This window comes from Palaemon carinicauda, chromosome 17 (genome assembly GCF_036898095.1).
Source record: "Palaemon carinicauda isolate YSFRI2023 chromosome 17, ASM3689809v2, whole genome shotgun sequence".
Classification (NCBI taxonomy): Eukaryota; Metazoa; Arthropoda; class Malacostraca; order Decapoda; family Palaemonidae; genus Palaemon; species Palaemon carinicauda.
Window position 1 is genome coordinate 60,958,471 of NC_090741.1, and position 25,000 is coordinate 60,983,470.

Consider the following 25,000-nt stretch of genomic DNA (forward strand, 5'->3'; position numbering starts at 1 on the left):
TAATATTGCTTTTTTTATCTTTCGATCACCCCAGCACTGATAATAGAAACCTGTTTAAGCTTGCCATCGCATGTATTATACTATTTGAATTTTGTGCCATTCTTGCTCTCAACTTTCTATATACATGCTCGCTGTCTTGTTGAATAAACCTAACTTGCATTTTCCTAGACTTTTTGTTAGTGCTCTTCTTAATGTTGCTAACGTTCTTAAGCTTTTCTTGTGGCATATTTACTTATTTCCTTTCCTCGCTGGGCTATTTTTCACTACTGGAGCCCTTTGGTTTATAGCATCCTGCCTTTCCAACTAGGGTCGTAGCTTAGCAAGTGATAATAATAACGGCCACATCGCACATAAGCAAGCAAATATGAAGCATTGGGACAGAGTTCTCACCCAACTTCATTCTCCACTAGTGTACGCGACCCGTCAAAAAAATGACGGCTAAATATTTAGATAGATTATATACAGATTCATACCTCCCAACCACTCCCCCTTTCCTAACGACAACACGGCAGTTTGGGCATTTTGTGGGAGTTAGTGGTTTCCCATTGTATATTTCGGGGTACTACCTCTCACCATGGTATGATTACTCCCTCGCCCCCTACACGAGGGACTGCTAGAGACCGAGTAGTTATACCTTTGGCAATGTCTCTAAGTATGAACGAGAGAGATATATATATATATATATATATATATATATATATATATATATATATATATATATATTATATACGTACACACACACACACACACACACACACATATATATATATATATATATATATATATATATATATATATATATATATATATATATATATATATATACATATATATATAACATATGTGTATATGAATATATTTATACTTCATAAATATATTTCTGGACCCGAGAGATTTGTGGTGACCGGATATATATATATATATATATATATATATATATATATATATATATATATATATATATATATATATATATATACATACATAAAATATCTACCTTCCTTGTTTTTTCCCTTTTATTGCAAATAGTTTGGTGCTAACTTTTCTTTATTGTTTGGTTTAAAACTAGGCAAATTTTCAGACATTGAATTTTGCGATACCATAAACTACACAACGGAAATTTGAATAAAAATAAAAATAAATAAATAATTCAGGTATCCCGTCACCTCCCTACTACAATATTCCTATAAGACTCTTTACCAATGCAAATCAAAAGATTAGGAAAGAAATCTATGGAGGCAGATGTCTCTCTGGGGAATAAAAAACTATTATTACTACCACTTGCTAGGCTACAACCCTAGTTGGAAAAGCAGGATGCTATAAGCCCTAGGGTTCCAAAGGGAAAAATAGCCCACTGAGGAAAGGAAATAGATAAACTACAAGAGAAGTAATGAACAGTAAAAAAAATTTAAGAACAGTACCATGAAAATAGATCTTTCACGATAAATAATTAAGAGCAGCAATACTCCATGAAACAAACATTTACATAGTTGATTGACGACTTTCTAGAAAAAATAAAGAATTGCTAAAAAAAAAAAGAAAAAAAAAAAAGAGGAGGAATAAACGGAAAAAAAAATACGAACAGGAGGCGTCTCTGGCAACTCCCAGATATCGCGCAACGTCAAATGCCAAATCATCTTTAATCCTATAACTACAACTTTAGGAAGTTTGTTATTTTGCTTTACGATATATCATCCTTGGAAATAATAATTGTTATCTAATTACCAAACGATTTAATAATTAACTACCGTTAATAATGGATTTAATAACCGCTATATTGGGGAGAGTCAGATAGTAACGATACGCACCTATCATAACATAGTACAATAGGAGACTGTTTTTATTACCTGTAAACGATGTTTCATTTATATAAAGCCATTTTTATCACACGATTGTCGGTTGATATGAAAATTGCCTTTACTTCTTTATGTATTCTGGATATTAATATTTTTTTTTCTTCTTTTAAGAATTCGCGGAAAAAGAATTCCTATAGACCTACTTTCCCAAAATTACTATTGTACAAAACTAGATCACACCCTTATCGAAATAGGAAATTAAACCTTAAACATAAAAAGTTTTAAAAAATTAGCCTCTTATGGCATAGCGTCTCCTCTAACCCTTTCCTATCTCTCCCAGACAAAATACAAATTTTTCCCCACTACTTCGTGCGACAACATCCTTATAGGCCTAATTCCAAATGCATGAATATCTTAATAACAAAATTATTATTTCATAATCTAGAAAATCATAGACAATAAAACCTCGGACACTCTAACATTTTACTATCGCTCACAAACAAAATAGCATTTTCTTCCAATACTTCGTGAGATAATATCTCTATAGGCCTATATAATTCCAAATGCATGAATACCTTAATAACAAAATTACAATTGTGAAAGCTAGAAAAATCATAAACAATAAAAGTTCAGCCTCTCTTCTTACACTTTCCTATCTCTCCCAGACAATATTCAAGTTGTTTCCCCAATACTTCGAGAGACAATATCCCTATAGGCCTAATTCCAAATGCACATCTTAATAACAAAATTATTATTTTATAATCTAGAAAAATCATAAACCATAAAAGTTCGGCCTCACCTCTTACTCTTTCCAATCTCTTCCAGACAAAATACAAGTTTTTCCCCACTACCTCGTGAGACAACATCTCTATAGGTCTAATTCCAAATGCACAAATACATTAATAACGAAATTATTATTTATAATCTAGAAAATCATAAGCAATATAAGTTCAGCTTCTCTAACCCTTTCCTATCTCTCCCAGACAAAATACAAGGTTTTCCCACTACTTCGTGAGACAACACCTAATAGGCCTAATTCCAAATGCATGAATATCTTAATAACAAAATTATTATTTTATAATCTAGAAAATTAAAGGCAATAAAAGTTCAGCCTCTCCTCTAACACTTTCCTATCTCTCCCAGAAAAAATACCATTCTTCTCCATTACTTCATGGAGAAATATCCCTATAGGCCTAATTCCAATGGCATGAATTCCTTAATAACAATATCATTATTCTACATTCTAGAAAATCATACCAATAATAGACAATAAAAGTTCACTTTCCTATCTCTCCCAGACAATATACAAGTTGATTCCCCAATAATTCTTGAGACAATATCCCAATAGGCCTAATTTCCAATACACGAAATAATTATTGTATCATCCAGAAAATAAAAAACAATAAAATTTCAGCCTCTCTAACACTTTCCTATCTCTCCCACCTCGTTAGAGACAAGACCAGCTGACGGAATACAACATTGGTGAAGTATACATGGAGCGTCTGACGTCCGACGAACCTTACAGTGGACTCGTAACCGTCATAGAGATGAAGCACCTCTTCATGTCGGAGGTAAGAGACCTGCTTGAGGAATCCCCTTATCAAGAAAAGTGTGTGTATATACATACACACAGGAGAATGTGTAAAGAATAGGCCAGACTATTCGGTATGTGTGTGTCGGCAAAGGAAAAATAAACCGTAACCAGAGAGAAGGGTCCAATGTAGTGCTGTCTGGCCACTCAAAAGACCCCATAACTCTCTAGTGGTAGTACCTCAACGGATGGCTAGTGCCCTGGCCAACCTACTACCTATATATATATATATATATATATATATATATATATATATATATATATATATATATATATATATACATACAGTATATTATATATATATATATATATATATATATATATATATATATATATATATATATATATATATATATACAAACAAAGCCTCTCCAACACCTAAAAACATAACGGACACCTCACAGGTTTCGAACTGTTGACCTAACCGCACCAGGACTCCTCTCTGCTGGGAAGGACGCTGGTTACTGTACAACACATGAACCTACGTTAGCTACCGGGGTCTATGGGATCTCAGGCAGGGCAGCCGATTGGGACTACGGTCTACCCCAAAGTTAACGCAAAGTTCTTCAAAAAGAAGGAAACCGTGTACATTGACAGAAGATATATATATATATATATATATATATATATATATATATATATATTGACAGAAGATACATACATATATATATATATATATATATATATATATATATATATATATATTGACAGGAGATATATATATATATATATATATATATATATATTATATATATATGTATGTATATATATATATATATATATATATATATATATATATATATATATATATATATATATATATATACTGTATATATACACACACACACATATATACTGTATATATATATATATATATATATATATATATATATATATATATATATATATATATATATATATATATATATTGACAGAAGATATATATATGCATATATATATATATATGTATATACATATTTGTGTATGTAAATATCAACGACAATGGCACCTCTTTCGACTCAGAGGCATAGGTTCGAATCCTTGCCCAGCCAGAAGCATTTTAACATGAATGAATTTCCAGTGGATATACATTCCCAAAGGCAGAATATATTAAAATACCATTGTGGTTAATATTTACATTGATTAAAATCACGAATGTTAGTGATATATATATATATATATATATATATATATATAATATATATATATATATATATATGTGTGTGTGTGTGTGTGTGTGTGTGTATGCACGTGTGTGTATTTTGCGTGGGTTTAGTTGCACCATAAAAGTATCAACCGGTTCTCCCTGAAATTCCATTAAATTCATACGAAAAGCTAACATGGTCATTACACCTTAATTAGAAAAAAAAAAAAAAAAAGCAAATGAAGACCAAAACATTGAATTTGCAGCTCATCATCAAAACATTAAATGTCACTTGAAAGCGAGATTGGAAATTTCCTCCTTCCGCCAACGAAGTTGGAAGGAGGTTGTTTTACCCACTGTTTGTATGTGTGATTGTTTGTGAACAGCTTCCTGGCCATAATTTAAATCGTAGAATAATGAAACTTGCAAAGATTAACTGTTATGTAAAAAGCTAGAAATGATTAAATTTTGAAATGTCAAAGTCAAAGTTCAAGGTTACGGTCAAATAAAATGTCCAATTCACGTTATCCATAGGTTTGGATATTTTTGTCACAGAGACTTCAAACTTAATTCATATCTTAGCGTACGTAAATCCACGCCAATTAATACATGTTAAGGTCAATGTCAAGGTCGAGCAAAAGGTCGAGAAATAAGATGTCTGCGCTCTACCGAGTCCCACTCTGGTTATTTATAGAACTAAATTCATGTAACTGCTAAGTTATGAGTAAGGTTAAATGACTAATGTCCCTGTAAGGAATAAGATTAAACACCAAACATATGTTTAAAATTATCAACTTGAAGTTAATCTAAAATGAAATCAAATTTCTTTAACCCACAAAAACTGATTTTAGATTAAAACAAACAGGCGACTATTTATATTTTTTTTCTACTATAAAAACACTAATTTAAGACTACCAGATGATGAAACTTTGTAACAATATCCATAGATTGTATAGATGACTGAGGTAGCTTAAGTGGGAAAATTTTTAGTTCACAACTAGTGAAACTAGGACTAGAGCACGAAGATTACACAGAGTGAGGCTGGTAGTTTGATCTCTCTCTCTCTCTCTCTCTCTCTCTCTCTCTCTCTCTCTCTCTCTCTCTCTCTCTCTCTCTCTCTCTCTCTCCTTGAAAAGATACACCACTCAATGTAGCAATTGCTTTACATACAAAATAGCAACTACTTGGAATAGACTTCCAGCGGATGTCGTAAACAGTAACACGGTAAACGAGTTCAAGAATAAGTTAGACAAGATCATATGAACTATCTAAATGCTTAAGCTAAATCGCTCTACCAAAGAGCAAATGGAGTATCCACGGTTACATTCAAAAGTCTTTAAGACATCCAAAATCCTTGCAACTCCTTATAACATTCTCTCTCTCTCTCTCTCTCTCTCTCTCTCTCTCTCTCTCTCTCTCTCTCTCTCTCTCCTCTCTCTCTCTCATGTGCCATTCAAAGGTAACATTTTATATATGTATATAATAAACGAAAATGTTTAAGACTTGTTTAAATTCTGTGTCATGCGGTATAAATTTTTCCCATGTGCCACATGTAGGTGGAAGTAGCCGTGAAGTCCCGAATGTGGGAAAAACTCAGGAACTGAAGGAAAATAAAATTCTATCCATGACGGCAATACCTACCTTCATGTTACAGATGACTGATTTCATATAGGCCTATGCCAAGGTTGGTGACATTCCTTTATGAAGAAGAGTCAAGCACGCTTTCGAAGACTGCCTTCATATAGGCCTATGCCAAGGTTGGTGACATTCCTTTATGGAGAGGAGTCAAGCACGCTTTCGAAGACTGCCTTCACGTCCAGAGATAATAAATAATTACTACTGAAATGTAATGCAATAATATATATATATATATATATATATATATATATATATATATATATATATATACTATGTATATAAATATATATATATATATATATATATATATATATATATATATATATATATAGAGAGAGAGAGAGAGAGAGAGAGAGAGAGAGAGAGAGAGAGAGAGAGAGAGAGAGAGAGAGAGAGAGTTTGTGTATGTATAAGTAGCATCAAGATTTTCAACCATAATTTGGAGAGAGAGAGAGAGAGAGAGAGAGAGAGAGAGAGAGAGAGAGAGAGAGAGAGAGAGAGAGAGAGAGTCCAGTATTCAGGATGCATTCTTTAAAAGTGAATTCGTTACCTTAAATAACTTTCAAATACGCAGTTCTACGAAGGCCAACGATTTTGTGGTCAATTCTATGATTTCATAAAGCACTTTCGTACATTCAGCGCCATCGCGCACTTTGGTATATTTGCCTGCGCCATATGTATCCGTCCGTTAATTTCTTCAACACAAACGTTCGTGCACTTATAAGAATCAGGATGTCCCGTCCAATTGATCCGTTCGTACTTTGTTTTTACCATACATGAGAGCAAATTCTATCCAATCATACATGTGTATCATATGTCCGAGGTGAATGCAACTACACTTTATCAAACAATCAAAGATTTTATATACAGCGACATGCGAGGAAGAACGACACAAAAATTCAAACATAATAATGTATCAGCTAGTGTGATAACACGGGATAGTCTATTATCAATGAAGGGAAGAGCCAGTTTTAAGATAAAAATTAAAACCGTTACACTGTATGAAACACGTGTGGCACATACAGGTTATCCCGTGCACTTTCGTAAATGTATCTTAGCCATTTGCAGATCATCACATTCATGTTCATGCATTACTTGAATTCCATTGAGAACATTCTTCGTTTAATGTAAAATTAAGTTTAATAATCAAATGCGTACCCTAGTCTCACTACGAGTTTGTGTACGTTTAATGCCACCAAACAGACTATTTCTGATGACTTGAGTAGGCCTACAGTAGATGGAAACCCATAATAATCAACATAAAATTACCCAAAATTCAGAACAATCAAGAATATATAAACAAATTAGATACGCTTCTTAAACTTACCTGTATAACAAATACAACACATAGAGCTATTTCTATTCCGCTGCAGGACTAAACCTTCAGACATGGCCTTAAGTCATATCTGGGGTTTGGACATTTTTCATCACCACGCTGGCAACAACGGATTTGGTGATGGTAGGAGACTTTTGTCTGCTCACTCACAGCAAATCAACCTAGTACAGTTGGCTCTCACTAGTACAGCTTTGCTGGTCATGGTGATACACAAACCCTTTCACCACGTTAAGGTATCCCCACTCAGAAAGGGTTGTGTATATACATATATACACACACACACACACATATATATATATATATATATATATATATATATATATATATATATATATATATATATATATATATACACCCTGGCAAATAAGTCAATAAAAATGTTTAGCTTCAAGGTATGTGATATGTGCTCGCTCTCTCTCTCTCTCTCTCTCTCTCTCTCTCTCTCTCTCTCTCTCTCTCTCTCTCTCTCTCTCTCTCTCTCTCAGGGCACTATATCAGTAAATATCAGTATTTAGTTTTAATATGAATAATCTACCATACATCAAGTAACCCAGTTTTCCCATACCACTGAAAGGTGAAACCCTATAGCAAACGGCCCTGCCAAGCAATCTGATACACTGGGGTTCAAGACCCGCTCAAGCTCGATAGTTTTTTGCAGTGACTGTAACCTCAACCTTGTAGTGAGCTAAGTATGGGGGGGGGGGGTTAGTCTATAGGTTTACCTACCGAGTCATCAGGAGCCATTCCCTGTCCCTCCCTGGTTCAAGCTTGATATAGAGTGGCCCCTTGGGCGATGTTCATAAGTATATCTGGACAATTTCGGGTAAAATTATATTTTAAAGGGTGCTACTATAGAGTGATTCCTACCATCAGGACTCTATTATAGTGTGCTTCCTACCATCAGGATTCTACTATAGTGTGATTCCTACCATCAGGACTCTATTATAGTGTGCTTCCTACCATCAACATTCTATTATAGTGTGATTCCTACCATCAGGATTCTACTATAGTGTGCTTCCTACCATCAGGATTCTATTATAGTGTGCTTCCTACCATCAGGATTCTACAATAGTGTGCTTCCTACCATCAACTTTCTATTATAGTGTGATTCCTACCATCAGGATTCTACTATAGTGTGATTCCTACCATCAGGACTCTATTATAGTGTGCTTCCTACCATCAACATTCTATTATAGTGTGATTCCTACCATCAGGATTCTACTATAGTGTGCTTCCTACCATCAGGATTCTACTATAGTGTGCTTCCTACCATCAGGATTCTATTATAGTGTGCTTCCTACCATCAACATTCTATTATAGTGTGATTCCTACCATCAGGATTCTACTATAGTGTGCTTCCTACCATCAGGATTCTACTATAGTGTGCTTCCTACCATCAGGATTCTATTATAGTGTGCTTCCTACCATCAGGATTCTACTATAGTGTGCTTCCTACCATCAGGATTCTACTATAGTGTGCTTCCTACCATCAGGATTCTACTATAGTGTGCTTCCTACCATCAGGATTCTACTATAGTGTGCTTCCTACCATCAGGATTCTACTATAGTGTGCTTCCTACCATCAGGATTCTATTATAGTGTGCTTCTTACCATCAACATTCTATTATAGTGTGCTTCCTACCATCAACTTTCTATTATAGTGTGATTCCTACCATCAGGATTCTACTATAGTGTGATTCCTACCATCAGGACTCTATTATAGTGTGCTTCCTACCATCAACATTCTATTATAGTGTGATTCCTACCATCAGGATTCTACTATAGTGTGCTTCCTACCATCAGGATTCTACTATAGTGTGCTTCCTACCATCAGGATTCTATTATAGTGTGCTTCCTACCATCAACATTCTATTATAGTGTGATTCCTACCATCAGGATTCTACTATAGTGTGCTTCCTACCATCAGGATTCTATTATAGTGTGCTTCCTACCATCAGGATTCTACAATAGTGTGCTTCCTACCATCAACTTTCTATTATAGTGTGATTCCTACCATCAGGATTCTACTATAGTGTGATTCCTACCATCAGGACTCTATTATAGTGTGCTTCCTACCATCAACATTCTATTATAGTGTGATTCCTACCATCAGGATTCTACTATAGTGTGCTTCCTACCATCAGGATTCTACTATAGTGTGCTTCCTACCATCAGGATTCTATTATAGTGTGCTTCCTACCATCAACATTCTATTATAGTGTGATTCCTACCATCAGGATTCTACTATAGTGTGCTTCCTACCATCAGGATTCTATTATGGTGTGATTCCTACCATCAGGATTCTACTATAGTGTACTTCCTACCATCAGGATTCTATTATAGTGTGCTTCCTACCATCAACATTCTATTATAGTGTGATTCCTACCATCAGGATTCTACTATAGTGTGCTTCCTACCATCAGGATTCTATTATAGTGTGATTCCTACCATCAGGATTTTACTATAGTGTGATTCCTACCATCAGGATTTTACTATAGTGGGATTCCTACCATCAGGATTCTATTATAGTGTGATTCCTACCCTATTTTTTGGGTATGAGGTAATTCCTACCAATGGAGGATTGATAAAATATACTTCTTGACACTATTTTAATATATTCCCTTCTATAAAACATGCTGAAAATTCCATAAAACGCACTTTAAACAATCAGAATCAACTTCAGGCGTTAATACTGTATTGCAACCCCTAATTTAGTAACAAAAATTAACTAACAAAAACTTACTTAATGTCGCTTATGATTGCTACGAAGTGGTCTTGATTTGCTTTCAAAACACGCCAGCAGTGTTCATCCAAGTGCCCCTGGAGTAGATGCTGTGGAACTCCTCCCTTTTTCCTCAAATTCTCAATCTTGTTGTCTAACCAGCAGGTTGTGACCTGGGAAGGATAGTCAGCTGGGCTTGCCCCCGCCCAGGAGGTTATCACCTAGGAAGGGGGGCCCGGGGGCCTTGCCCCCGGCTAGGGGTTGTGAGCTGGGAACTACTAGGTTAGGTTAGGTGGGTTTGTTAGGTTCTGCACCCTTGGTAGGAATCACGCTATAGTAGATTTGAATCCCCATATTGTGGTAGGAACAGAAAATGAGGGCAAGAATCACGCTATAGTAGCACCTTTTAATGTACAGAGAAGAAAATGTTTGCTATACCAATATATACCGTTTTCCCAGTATGTTTTCCCCATCCAAAACCCCGGGTTCCCACTGGGGGCCCCCCCATTATCGGATGGATATATATATATATATATATATATATATATATATATATATATATATATATATATATATATATATATCATTAAGTATTTAGTTGTAAAAATAAGTGTAATTTTCTAAGGAAACGGGCGTTTTATCTACGGGAAAAAGGTTGTATTTTAGTGATAAGTTGTCCCCGTCCGTAACTATAATAAAACCGGATAACCTAATCTCGACTGAAATACTTGTGTTACAATTTAATTTTAGTTTTTAGGCCTAATCAAGAATAGGCTCTACGCATTATGTTAAAAATAGTTTATTTTTTACGTCATCCTTAATTAATCAGGTTTGAATGGGCAAAACTCCCACTACATGTAAAAAAATAAATAGTGTATTAGGTGATATTTCGGGAGTAAATGACGTTGAAAAAGCCACTTCTGTTGAACCGGTTGATTGACTGATTGATTTGAAGTTCTCTGGCATCCTGACATTGAAGGTCACTGACGCCGATACCGTATATCATAAATAAAGATTAAAAGAATATCCATTTAAAACCAGAGGGGTAAACATGTTATAAAAGTCAAATAACATTATGAAGACCTGCTCCGATAAAAATCTAAAAAATCCACTGGCAATAAACCGGTTGAAAAAAAAAATATATTTTCTCAATGTAGGAGTTAGTTTTACCGCTAATTTTACATGTGAATACATTCCCTACTTTTATACTAGGCCTAGTATCGCAATGGCCTACAGACTACCAATTAGATTTTAAACCACAAATAAACTAATATTCTTTTAAAACAACATTGAAATACATTAACCTCTACATAATAAAACTTCACTACACATTATCTATTTTGCCAAAGTAGCCCCATAACGAACAAACTTTACTGTATCAGGAAATTTTAAACATACCGCCATTTTTGGTGCGTGGCCCCCCGGCTTCTCAAGCACTCCAACAAAACGTTTAAATCCAATTCTTTACTTATTCTGAGGCGGTTTAAGGTATCTTGCAAGCACGTATAGACACTAGTCGCTTTTCGCATGCAGAGGAATTTCACTAAAAACCTTTGTTATAGAAATAAAATCACTTTATAACTGAATCACGAGAACGATACTCAAGCAGCAACTTCGATTCGAATGTTTACGAGAAAATCTCGGGTGTTGTGCATCTTCGAGATGTTGCCATTTGCATTATTTTGATTTTATTTATTTTCGGGCATCTTCCTTTACTATTTTTCGTTATATGAGTTTTATTTGTGTTTTAAATATCATTATATATCATAACACTTTTCGGTGCCATCCAAATTTATCTCTGATCACTTTCGAAAAAGCTACCTTGGAAATGGTGTTCCTATATTACGCCAGGGATCATTTGGAATTCATTAGAAATAATTGCTTTATTTTCTATCATTGAAGTGTAAAATAATTATTTTTATAAAATTTATAAGATATAAAATAATATAAAATTTTATTTTTGACAATTGAAATTGATATAAAATCACATTAGAGTATTTTATGAACACTCTATATGAATCATTGAAATTATACGACCAAATGTACTTAGCAAGGGATAAGGAAATCGCTTGTTTTGCAATTTCAGATCATGTTGATATTATATTCATTGGCTTCTTGTAACACGATAAATAATCAGGTCCTAGTAACGCGCTCGTACATACTAGCATATTTCATACGAATCTTCATGACAATGTAACTGATTCGATGAAATTGGCCAAACATTCCAAAAAGTTACTGAATGTTTATGTGGTAAACCATAACTCTTCTATTAAATCAACCAATGGCAAATATATTCTTTAACTTTCGCAAAGAAAAATAATTGGCTGAAAATTTAGTTTTTAAACTTCTATTACACAAAACTAGTGTATGCTACCAGTCAAAAAATGACAGCTAAATATTTAGTTAGATATGCACATGCAACACCCTCCCCCCTCTCACCGGAGTATGACTATCCCTCTCCCCCTACCCGAAATACAAGAGCTCAACTGACCACACACACACACACACACATATATATATATATATATATATATATATATATATATATATATATATATATATATATATATATATATATATATATATATATATATATTAGCAGCCATTATTAGTTCACTGCAGAACAAAAGCCTCAGACATGTCCTTCCACTTGCGTCTGTTTATGGTCTCTATGCCAGTCCACACCCGCAAATTTTCTTAGTTCGTCAATCCATCGTCTTCTCTTCTGTCCCCTGCTTTGTTTGCAATCTCTAGGCTAAGGACCCGTTCTTAACGTCCATCTATTGTCTGTCATTTTCGTTAGATGCCCTGACCATGTGCATTTTTTTTACTTACACGTTGTTAGAATATCCTCTACTTAAGTTTGCTCTCATATCGATATAGTCAGGCACTTGCCCTTTATCATATTGAGGAGATAATGTCGATGACACATATCTGGTGTTTGAAGATTAAAGTTTCACATCCATGTTATTATTATTATTATTATTATTATTATTTATCTTTTATCCCGCACAGATCGTGACAATATTCATTCCGACGACCCTCATCAACCTCATCTCTTTCACCACATTCTTCTTCAAGTGGTTCGACTTCCAGAACCGCATCATGGTGTCCTTGACCGCCCTGCTCGTCCTCACGACCCTCTTCGCCCAGATCGCCGACAACTTGCCCAAAACCTCGTACTTCAAGCTCATAGACATCTGGTTCTTCGGTTCCATCGTCTTCGCCTTCATCACCATCCTGATCCACACGGCGGTGGAGTTCTACCATCACTACGATGCTCCCACGAACTCGCAGGCATCAGCGACGTCGTCTGCGTTTCAGTCGTCAGCGTTCCAGTCCCCGACTGCGACGAAGAACGTTCGCACCAAGATCGTCCCGGTGTCGGAGGTGGAAGGCGACAGAAAGTTCTCCTTCGGGGAACGCAGGAAAGCGACGCAGCCTCACAGCAAGTCAATAGCCATCCACAGAATTGGGAAGATTGTGACACTCAGTGTTTACGTCCTATTTTCAGTCGTGTTTTGGATCGTTGCTTTCCTCCAGAAAGTTATGGCAGGTAGGAAGGTGCGTCCGGGGGACGAAGAAGTTGCTACCGCATACCCGGAGTAGGATATCTGAGGCACGATTATCTTTTGTACTTACTCAGGGGCATAGCTAGAGAATTGGGGACCCGGGGGTCTGAGTTAGTTAAAGAGCCTCCTTATAACCTTACTCTGGTGAGTTGGTGGTAATTACCTTCGCCAACAAAGTTGGGAGGAGGTTATGTTTTTGCCCCTGGCCCCAATTTTACTCATAGAGTAGTTAAACTTTCAGGGATTATTTGCTATGTTGAGATGTGGAACTGATTCAATTTTGAAAATCCTATGTCAAAGGTCAAGGTCGAGCAAAATGCCGTGGCAAAAGGTCCGCAATCTTAGAGTGTTTTTCTAGTTTTCAATGTATACTTAAATACTTTTATTTTCTGACCACTGTTTGGAGGCCCCTTTCTCTTGGAGGCCCTGGGTCATTTTCAATAAGACCCTCTTGTCACCCCCACTATAGTTACACCTGTGATAAAATAAATGATTTGGATGGTGAGATGACGATAGTTTAGGTGAAGTGAAGGATGATATGGAGAGGTGAAAGAGGATGTCGTCGACAGAAGGCATTGAAGAGGGCGCATCAGGCAACCAACCCCTCAATGTAAGGATGACAGTGGGGAAGAATAAGAGTGAGAAGTACTAAAGTGTCTACAAACAGAAGGTTTGTGATAGTTCCCAGCTGTTTGGGGAACAGATATTGAGGAAGTCGCTTAGCGTAAGGAAAGAAGAGTGATAGATGGCACGAGTTGTACTCACACCATGAGAAATAACGTTCGATGGGTCCATTGTAGTAGTTGTATCTTATTTTTTTGTAATAGGTCACCCATGTCTATAATTAAGGATAACTCACACTTTATGGTACAAATGTTCTCAGACTTTTAAGGCTCGAAAGAGAAAATAAATGTAAGGAATTCCAGGGTCTGGATTAATTTCTAACATACTTGGTGGAGTAACGAGAACTTTGCGTGTGGAGGAAATGCCTCCCTAAATGTCGATGATGTCACTGGTAGCAGGGTGACGGATTAGGTTTAAGATGATAGACAAAATGGTGGTTAATCTGACTAGAATTAGTATAGATAAGTATGGAATAACAAGAAAAAAATAATAAAATGGGTAAATATCCCATAATAAAAGATTAAATAGTAAATGTACTGTTTTTATTTTTAAAATATCCTTCACAACCCTGAAACTGGATTGGACAGTAACAAGAGAAATATCTGATGTCGTAAGACAGTTAGATAATCCTTTCTATGTAATTAAACCTGAAATTCGGGTAAATATCATTTATTATTATTCACAAAAAAAAAGTTCGAATCAGATCCATAAATTTTACTAGATAATACACAGAATTCTTGAAGTTTTATTCCAGCTGCGACCAAGTTGTGGAATAATCTCCCTAATCAGGTAGTTGAATCGGTGGAACTTGAAAAGTTCAAACCTGCAGCGAGTGTTTTTATGTTGAGGAGGCTGGTATAAGTCTCTTTTTGTAATTTAGTTATGAAAGAGTTATGTTAATATTGTTACTGTTCTTAAATATGTTATTTCAATAGTTCATTGCTTCTTGTAGTTTATTTATTTCCTTCCCACGTGGCTATTTTTCCTTGTTGGAGTTCTTGGGCTTATAGCATCCTTTTTTTTCCAACTAGGGTTGTGGCTTATTTAATAATAATAATAATAATAATAATAATAATTCGTTTTACAACAAACAGATCTTCTAGGGCTCAGGGAAAATACCCCAATGAGGAAAGGAAATAAGGAAATAGATAGACTACAAGAGAAGTAATAAACAATTGAAATAAAATGCTTTAAGAACAGTAACAACATTGAAATAAATATTTCATATATAAACTATAAAAACTTAAAAAAAAAGAGAAGGAGAAATAATACTGTGTCCCCTCAAGCAAGAGAACTCTACCCCAAGACAGTGGAACACCATGGTACAGAGGCTATGGCACTACCCAAGACTAGAGAACCATGGTTTGATTTTGGAGTGTCTTTCTCCTAGAAGAGCTCCTTACCATAGCTATATACCAAGGTCTATAGAATACATGTTTCTAAGACTATAGCTGTGTTATTTGAACTAATATAGGGTTTTTGTGGCCTGATTAGTAACGTCTCTGCCTGGTAATTGCCAGTCGGGGGTTCGAGTCCCGTTCAGACTCATTAGTTCCTTTAATGTCTCCAACCTTACCATACTTGTGAGCTAAGGATGGGAGGTTTGGGGGAGCCTTAAGGTCTATCTGTTAAGTCATCAGCAGCCACTGCTGGCCCTCCCTGGTCCTAGCTTGGGTGGAGAGCAGGCTTGGGCGCTGATCATATAATATATGATCAGTCTCTACAGCATTGTCCTGCTTGCTAGGGCAATGTCACTGTCTTTTGCCTCTGCCACTCATAAGCAACCTCTAAATCTTTAAACCTTTAGACTGTTTGATTGGTATATCATTAATCTTTACATGATTATATACATGAGATCAAATAGGTATATTTATCGGCTGGGGCGCCTATAAGAATAAGAAAAGCAAATTTGCTGATTATCCTTGTCCCACATTCTATCCCAAAACACCTTCAAATAAAAGTTGCCAATATCCCATAACCTAAATTACTTATAAACCCAAACAAAAATCAACCATACACCTACGGGCTGCAAGGGTGCAAGAGCCCGTGCCTGGTCGCAAGGGCCAGAAAATCTGAAACAACAATAACTATCAACAACAATAACTAACAACAACAACAACAACAACATCCGTTTTATAATTCAAGTGAATTTGAATCCATTCAGAGAATGAGAGGGATTTACCCATTTAAAATATTGATACCAACTGGGATAAGAATTCACCAGAACAGATTCAGATATGTATTTGTTAAATTTAGATCATTATATGTTAAGTTATATTAAACTTGGTAGTTATCATTTCATTGAACAGAAGTTGTTATAAAAATAGAGGTATTCAATATATCCTCAGTCATTATCATCTTGCTTCGTAAATAGTGTATATCTCCTTGCTTTAATGGGTTGTTGTAGAGGGCCTATGTTTACATGCCACGTAGCGAGTGATGTCACAGATTCACCCTGTGCAGACCACAGTTGGGTAGAGCTTGTATTCCATACACCTTACTTTATACCATACGAGCTTTACCGTATTAACTTTTACGTATGATTTGTCTACGATCTTTTTCCATACAAAATTTCAAACATATTTACATACACATAGTTTTTTCCACACGAGCTTTCATCTGGACCCCTTATTGGCCAAGGCGTCCTGCACAAACTGAGGAACGTCATAGCCAAAGAGATAAAAATCCTGCTTATAGATATTGTACAATCGAACTATGACGTCATCAGGTATATCTCTAAAATAGGCCTCGTACGTGGGAAACTTGCTTAGGCTTTTATAGTTTTTCCGAGTCGTCACATCGACCTCTTCAATCCCGAGTTTGAGCACGATGTAGCGAAGGTCCTCCTCGAAAGTTTCCTGCTTCACAATATAATCATATGGGAAGCGACAAGGTTTGCAGTTACTGCTGTAAGGACGCCAGTGCCTGTTCATGGTCAAGACGCCACCTCGATTCTGGAAGTTGAAACACATGATGCAATGGATGATTGCATGATTGTTCATTTACCGACTTATATAAAAATAAAAACAAGGAGGAGGAAAGAACAGCAAAGGTCAGGCTTACTTATGTTTCCAGGTTAAGTTAGGTTACACATGGCTAGTTTGGTTATCAAATACATAAACAAGAAAAAGGAAAGAAAAGTTAAGGTCAGGCTAATTAATCTTGTCTGGTTAAGTTAGGTTACACATGGCTAGTTTGGTTATCAAATACATAAACAAGAATGAGAAAAGAAAAGTTAAGGGCAGGCTCATTAATCTCGTCAGGTTAAGTTAGGTTACACATGGCTAGTTTGGTTATCAAAAAATATAAACAAGAATGAGGAAAGAGAAGTTAAGGGCAGGCTCATTAATCTCATCAGCTCAAGTTAGGTTACACATGGCTAGTTTGGTTATAAAAAAACATAAACAAGAAAGAGGAAAGAGAAGTTAAGGTCAGACTCATTAATCTTGTCAAGTTAAGTTAGGTTACACATGGCTAGTTTCGTTATAAAAAAACATAATCAAGAAAGAGGAAAGAGAAGTTAAGGTTAGGCTCATTTATGTAGTCAGGTTAAGTTAGGTTACACACGGCTAGTTTGTTTATCAAAATACATAAACAAGAAAAAGGAGAGAGAGGTTAAGGTCAGACTCATTAATCTTGTCAAGTTAAGTTAGGTTACACATGGCTAGTTTGGTTATAAAAAAACATAAACAAGAAAAGGGAAAGAAAAGTTAAGGGCAGGCTCATTAATCTTGTCAGGTTAAGTTAAGTTACACATGGCTAGTTTGGTTATCAAAGTACATAAACAAGAAAAAGGAAAGAAAAGTTAAGGGCAGGCTCATTAATCTTGTCAGATTAAGTTAGGTTGCACATGGCTAGTTTGGTTATCAAAATACATAAACAAGAAAGAGGAAAGAGAAGTTAAGAGTAGGCTCATTAATCTTGTCAGGTTAAGTTAAGTTGCACATGGCTAGTTTGGTTATCAAAAAACATAAACAAGAGGAGGAAAGAGAAGTTATGGCCAGGCTCATTATTCTTATCAGGTTAAGTTAGATTACACATGGCTAGTTTGGTTATCAAAAAACATATACAAGAATGAGGAAAGAGAAGTTAAGGTCAAGCTCATTAATCTTGTCAAGTTAAGTTAGGTTACCCATGGCTAGTTTGGTTATAAAAATACATAAACAAGAAAGAGGAAAGAGAAGTTAAGGTCAGGCTCATTAATCTTGTCAAGTTAAGTTAGGTTAAACATGGCTAGTTTGGTTATAAAAAAAAATAAACAAGAAAGAGGAAAGAGAAGTTAAGGGCAGGCTCATTAATCTTGTCAAGTTAAGTTAGGTTACACATGGCTAGTTTGCTTATAAAAAACGTAAACAAGAAAGAGAAAAGAGAAGTTAAGGTCAGGCTCATTATTCTTGTCAAGTTAAGTTAGGTTACACATGGCTAGTTTGGTTATAAAAAAAAACATAAACAAGAAAGAGGAAAGAGAAGTTAAGGTCAGGCTCATTAATCTTGTCTGGTTAAGTTAGGTTACACACGGCTAGTTTGGTTATCAAAAAACATAAACAAGAAGAGGAAAGAGAAGTTAAGGTCAGGCGTATTAATCTTGTCATTTTAAGTTAGGTTACACATGGCTAGTTTGGTTATAAAAATACATAAACAAGAAAGAGGAAAGAGAAGTTAAGGGCAGGCTCATTATTCTTGTCTGGTTAAGTTAGGTTACACATGGCTAGTTTGGTTATAAAAAAAAAAAAACATAAACAAGAAAGAGGAAAGAGAGGTTAAGGGCAGGCTCATTATTCTTGTCAGGTTAAGTTAAGTTACACATGGCTAGTTTGGTTATCAAAAAACATAAACAAGAAGAGGAAAGAGAAGTTAAGGTCAGGCGTATTAATCTTGTCATTTTAAGTTATGTTACACATGGCTAATTTGGTTATCAAAATACATAAACAAGAAAGAGGAAAGAGAAGTTAAGGGCAGGCTCATTATTCTTGTCTGGTTAAGTTAGGTTACACATGGCTAGTTTGGTTATAAAACAAAACATAAACAAGAAAGAGGAAAGAGAGGTTAAGGGCAGGCTCATTATTCTTGTCTGGTTAAGTTAGGTTACACATGGCTAGTTTGGTTATCAAAAAACATAAACAAGAAAAAGGAAAGAGAAGTTAAGGGCAGGCTCATTATTCTTGTCTGGTTAAGTTAGGTTACACATGGCTAGTTTGGTTATAAAACAAAACATAAACAAGAAAGAGGAAAGAGAGGTTAAGGGCACGCTCATTATTCTTGTCAGGTTAAGTTATGTTATACATGGCTAGTTTGGTTATCGAAATACATAAACAAGAAAGAGGAAAGAGAAGTTAAGGGCAGGCTCATTAATCATGTCATTTTAAGTTAGGTTACACATGGCTAGTTTGGTTATCAAAAAACATAAACAAGAAAGATGATAGAGAAGTTAAGGGCATGCTCATTAATCTTGGCAGGTTAAGTTAGGTTACACATGGCTAGTTTGGTTATCAAAAAACATAAACAAGAAGAGGAAAGAGAAGTTAAGGTCAGGCTTATTAATCTTGTCATTTTAAGTTAGGTTACACATGGCTAGTTTGGTTATCAAAATACATAAACAAGAAAGAGGAAAGAGAAGTTAAGGGCAGGCTCATTATTCTTGTCAGGTTAAGTTAGGTTACACATGGCTAGTTTGGTTATCAAAATACATAAACAAGAAAGAGGAAAGAGAAGTTAAGGGCAGGCTCATTATTCTTGTCAGGTTAAGTTATGTTATACGTGGCTAGTTTGGTTATCGAAATACATAAACAAGAATGAAGAAAGAGAAGTTAAGGGCAGGCTCATTAATCTTGGCAGGTTAAGTTAGGTTACACATGGCTAGTTTGGTTATCAAAAAACATAAACAAGAAAGATGAAAGAGAAGTTAAGATCAGGCTCATTAATCTTGTCAGGTTAAGTTAAGTTGCACATGGCTAGTTTGGTTATCAAATACATAAACAAGAAAGAGGAAAGAGAAGTTAAGGGCAGGCTCATTATTCTTGTCTGGTTAAGTTAGGTTACACATGGCTAGTTTGGTTATAAAAGAAAACATAAATAAGAAAGAGGAAAGAGAGGTTAAGGGCAGGCTCATTATTCTTGCCAGGTTAAGTTATGTTATACATGGCTAGTTTGGTTATCGAAATACATAAACAAGAATGAAGAAAGAGAAGTTAAGGGCAGGCTCATTAATCATGTCATTTTAAGTTAGGTTACACATGGCTAGTTTGGTTATAAAAATACATAAACGAGAAAGAGGAAAGAGAAGTTAAGGGCATGCTCATTAATCTTGGCAGGTTAAGTTAGTTTACACATGGCTAGTTTGGTTATCAAAAAACATAAACAAGAAAAATGAAAGAGAAGTTAAGGGCATGCTCATTAATCTTGGCAGGTTAAGTTAGGTTACACATGGCTAGTTTGGTTATCAAAAAACATAAACAAGAAGAGGAAAGAGAAGTTAAGGTCAGGCTTATTAATCTTGTCATTTTAAGTTAGGTTACACATGGCTAGTTTGGTTATCAAAAAACATAAACAAGAAAGATGAAAGAGAAGTTAAGATCAGGCTCATTAAGCTTGTCAGGTTAAGTTAGGTTACACATGGCTAGTTTGGTTATAAAAATACATAAACGAGAAAGAGGAAAGAGAAGTTAAGGGCAGGCTCATTATTCTTGTCAGGTTAAGTTAGGTTACACATGGCTTGTCTGGTTATCAGAAAACTTAAACAAGAAAAAGGAAAGAGAAGTTAAAGGCAGGCTCATTTTTCTTATCAGGTTAACTCAAATTACACATGGCTAGTCTGGTTATCAAAATACATAAACAAGAAAGAGGAAAGAGAAGTTAAGAGCAGGCTCATTATTCTTATCAGGTTAAGTTAAGTTACACATACCTAGTTTGATTTGTAGCTGAACATCAGTAGGCCTACTTACGTTTTCTGTAATGATGCCTTTGAGAAATAAGGAGAAAGGGACAACCACAGACTGGAAGGGTTTTACGGGTCTGTCCATCAATTTCAAGATTGTCGTAGTAATTTTGACCCTGGTGTTGAAGACAAAATAGATAAGACGTGAAATATTAAATTGGGTTATAGTTATAATGACTGAATTATTATTATTATTATTATTATTATTATTCTTATTATTATTATTATTATTATTATTATTATTATTATTATTATTATTATTATTATTATTAATATAATCAATTTTATTATCATTATCATTATTATTATTATTATTTTAATTATTATCATTATTATTAACCTCATTATTATTATTATCATCATTACTATTACTACTAGCTAAGCTACAACCCTAGTTGTCAAAGCAGGATGCTATAAGCTCCAACAGAGAAAAATAGCCCAGTGGAGAAAGAAAATAAGGAAATAAATGAACCAAGAGAGAAGTAATGAACAATCAAAATATCATCAGAACAATAAATGAAAAATCTAAATAAATCGTTTATGATATAAACTATACAAACTTTAAAGGAAAAAAAAAAACAAGAGGAAGAGAAATAAGATAGAATAGTGGGTCCGAGTGTATCCTCAAGCAAGAGAGAAGTCTACCCTAAGCTATAGTCCATTCTTTTTAGTGAGGCAGATTTGCACAGAGTCGCAGGGGTGCCCTTTTAGCTCGGAAAAGTTTCCTGATCGCTGATTGGTTGGACAAGATAATCCTAACCAATCAGACAGCAGGAAACTTTTCCGAACTAAAAGGGCACCCCTGCGAGTCAGTGCAAATACGCCTCATTAAAAAAATTGAGTATAGTCAAACCTAATTCTTCCCAGCATCAACAAAATATAAAATCCAAAATATAAAATATGAAATATAAAATAGATGACTATTCCCTCAAAAAAAAAAAAAAAAAAAAAAAAAAAAAAAAAAAAAAAAAAAAAAAAAACAATAAATGAACGGAATACCTATGTATACGGTTTAAAAAAAAAACCGTAATTTTAATCAGAAATTCTCCGTAAAAATATACTGTTAACGGTATTTCAGTAAAATACAGTTGACCGTAAATTTTACCTTAATTTTTCATTATATTTTATGGGTTGGAGACCTTAATATCACTTATTTACGTCAATATCTCCGTTTTTAAAACGGTAAAAATTGTGGCAACATTTATTCCAGGATATTTTCCTCGTTTTTTCTTTCATTCCAGGATTTTTACCATTTTCTTTTTTTTTTCATTTATTCCAGGATTTTTACCTTTTTCTTTTTTTTCATTTATTCCATGATTTTTGCCTTTTTTTTTAATTTATTCCAGGATTTTTACCTTTTTATTTTTTTCATTTATTCCAGGATTTTTACCTTTTTATTTTTTTTCATCTATTCCAGGATTTTTACCTTTTTCTTTTTTTTTCATTTATTCCAGGATTTTTACCTTTTTCTTTTTTTTCATTTATTCCAGGATTTATTCCTTTCTCTTTTTTTTTAATTTATTCCAGGATTTTCACCTTTCTCTTTTTTATTCATTTTTTCCAGGGTTTTAACCTTTTTCTTTTTTTCATTTATTCCAGGATTTATTCCTTTCTCTTTTTTCATTTATTCCAGGATTTTTACCTTTCTCTTTTTTATCACTTATTCCAGGATTTTTACCGTTTTATCTTTTTTATTTTTGTTATCTAAGGCAAATTTTAACAGTGCACCTTATAGTTAGAACACAGAACCAAAACCAAACAATTGTCTGTACAATGAGCATACCTGTGTCTACTCACAAATGTCCGGCTGCCATTGGTGAACTTGTCTCTGTAGGCTGACACGAGACGGGAGAAGGGATGTCTCACTGAAATAATCCGGACACTCTTTTCTTCTCCCTTTCCTCGGTGCAGTTTCCTGAAAAGTTGAGATTTTTTCATACGGCGTCTGAAAAAAAAAAGAAAGAAAAAACAGGAATTTTTTATTTTTTCAAAATCCTCCTTTTGAGAACAGCTTAGAAGCCCTCTAGAGCAGGAAAATATATTATTATTATTATTATTATTATTATTATTATTATTATTATTATTATTATTATTATTATTATTATTATTACTTGCTAAGCTACGACCCTAGTTGGAAAAGCAGGATGGTATAAGCCCAGAGGCTCCAACAGGGTAAATAACCCATTAATGATATGAAACAAGGAAAAATAAAATATTTCAAGAAAAGTAACAACATTAAAATAAATATTTCCTATGTAAACAATAAAAACTTTAACAGAACAAGAGGAAGAGAAATAAGAATAGAATAGCGCGCCCGAGTGTACCCTCAAGCAAGAGAACTCTAACCCAAGAGAGTAGAAGACCATAGTAGAGGCTATGGCACTACCTAAGACTAGAGAACAATGATTTGATTTGAGGATCCAAAAAAAATGCTCATGATATCCAAGAGACTAACATTATACACATAATGATAAACAGCCTAGTGCCCTCTCCACTCAAGCTAGGACCAGGGAGGGCATGGCAATTGCCACTGATGACTCAGAAGGTAGACCTATAGGCTCCCGAAAGCCCCGATCCTTAGTTCACAAGGATGGCGAGGTTGCAGACACTACAAGAAACTATCGAGCTTGAGCGGAACTCGAACCTAGGCAGGGACGTTTCCAAATCTATTCCTCAGCATAATAACACGAAACAGTGACTTACGTTCCAACTATTCTCTTGCTCACAGAAATTTTATGCACTGATTCCTTGATATTGCGTTGGCCGAGCATACTCAAAAAGTGAGTTTTCCATGTAGAAGCACCTCCCTGGAATGTGACGTCATACATTTATTATTATCATTATTATTATTATTATTATTATTATTATTATTATTATTATTAGTTAAGCAACAACCCTAGTTGGAAAAGCAGGATGCTATAAGCCCAAGGGCTCAAGCAGGGAAAAATAGCCGAGTGAGGAAAGGAAATAAGGATATAAATTATATTAGAAGTAATGAACAATTAGAGTAGAACACTTTTAGAACATTAACAACTTTAATAAAAAACTATAAAGACTTCAAAAAGAAATAAAAAAACAAGTAGAAGAGAAATGAGATAGAAAAGTGTGCCCGATTGTACCCTCTAGCAAGAGAACTCTACCCTAAGACAGTGGAAGCCTGACTAGAGAAAAATGGTTTGATTTTGGAGTTTCCCTCTCTTAAAAGAGCTGCTTACCATAGCTAAAGAGTCTCCTCTACCCTTACCAAGAGGAAAGTAGCCACTGAACAATTACAGTGCAGTAGTTAACCCCTTGAGCGAAGGAGAATTGTTTGGTAATCTCAGTGGTGTCAGGTGTAAGAGGACAGAGGAGAATCTTTAAGGAATAGGCTAGACTATTTGGTTATGTGTAGGAAAGGGGAAAATGAACCGGAACCAGAGAGAAGGGTCCAATGTAGCACTGTCTGGCCAGTCAAAGGACCCCATATCTCTCTAGCGGTAGTATCTCAACGGGTGGCAGGTGCCCTGGCCAACCTACGTTGTTATTGTAATGTACTTCATAACCCCAAAAATCAGTAGTTAAACCCCTTGAGCGAAGGAAAATTGTTTGGCAATCTCAGTGTTGTCAGGTGTATGAGGACAGAGGAGAATCTGTAAAGAATAGG

General features: G+C 34.9%; 3 protein-coding genes and 1 pseudogene across 4 annotated transcripts in view; 1 reads left to right on the forward strand and 3 right to left on the reverse strand.

Annotated features, from left to right (window-relative positions):
• The window catches only part of LOC137655970 (uncharacterized), a 59,966-nt gene extending 46,130 nt beyond the window's left edge, over positions 1–13,836 (forward strand). The window contains exons 17-18 of the mRNA XM_068390170.1: positions 3,248–3,367; positions 13,243–13,836. Of these exons, the coding sequence (XP_068246271.1) occupies positions 3,248–3,367; positions 13,243–13,836 (714 nt within the window). The remainder of the gene's footprint in view (positions 1–3,247; positions 3,368–13,242) is intronic.
• Positions 1–25,000, reverse strand: part of LOC137656812 (mitochondrial thiamine pyrophosphate carrier-like) — a 615,169-nt gene that overhangs the window by 321,180 nt on the left and 268,989 nt on the right.
• The window catches only part of LOC137656101 (uncharacterized), a 505,345-nt pseudogene that overhangs the window by 274,693 nt on the left and 205,652 nt on the right, over positions 1–25,000 (reverse strand).
• LOC137656100 (carbohydrate sulfotransferase 11-like) overlaps positions 16,714–25,000 on the reverse strand; it is a 10,281-nt gene continuing 1,994 nt past the window's right edge. The window contains exons 2-5 of one of the 2 annotated variants that reach the window (XM_068390276.1): positions 24,061–24,164; positions 23,141–23,272; positions 21,365–21,473; positions 16,714–17,377 (exon numbers count right to left, since the gene is read on the reverse strand). In XM_068390276.1, coding sequence (XP_068246377.1) covers positions 17,039–17,377; positions 21,365–21,473; positions 23,141–23,272; positions 24,061–24,164 — 684 coding nt within the window. In that variant the 3' untranslated portion in view covers positions 16,714–17,038. Of the gene's footprint in view, positions 17,378–21,364; positions 21,474–23,140; positions 23,303–24,060; positions 24,165–25,000 lie in introns of both variants that reach the window. The other variant, XM_068390275.1, reaches the window with a different exon arrangement.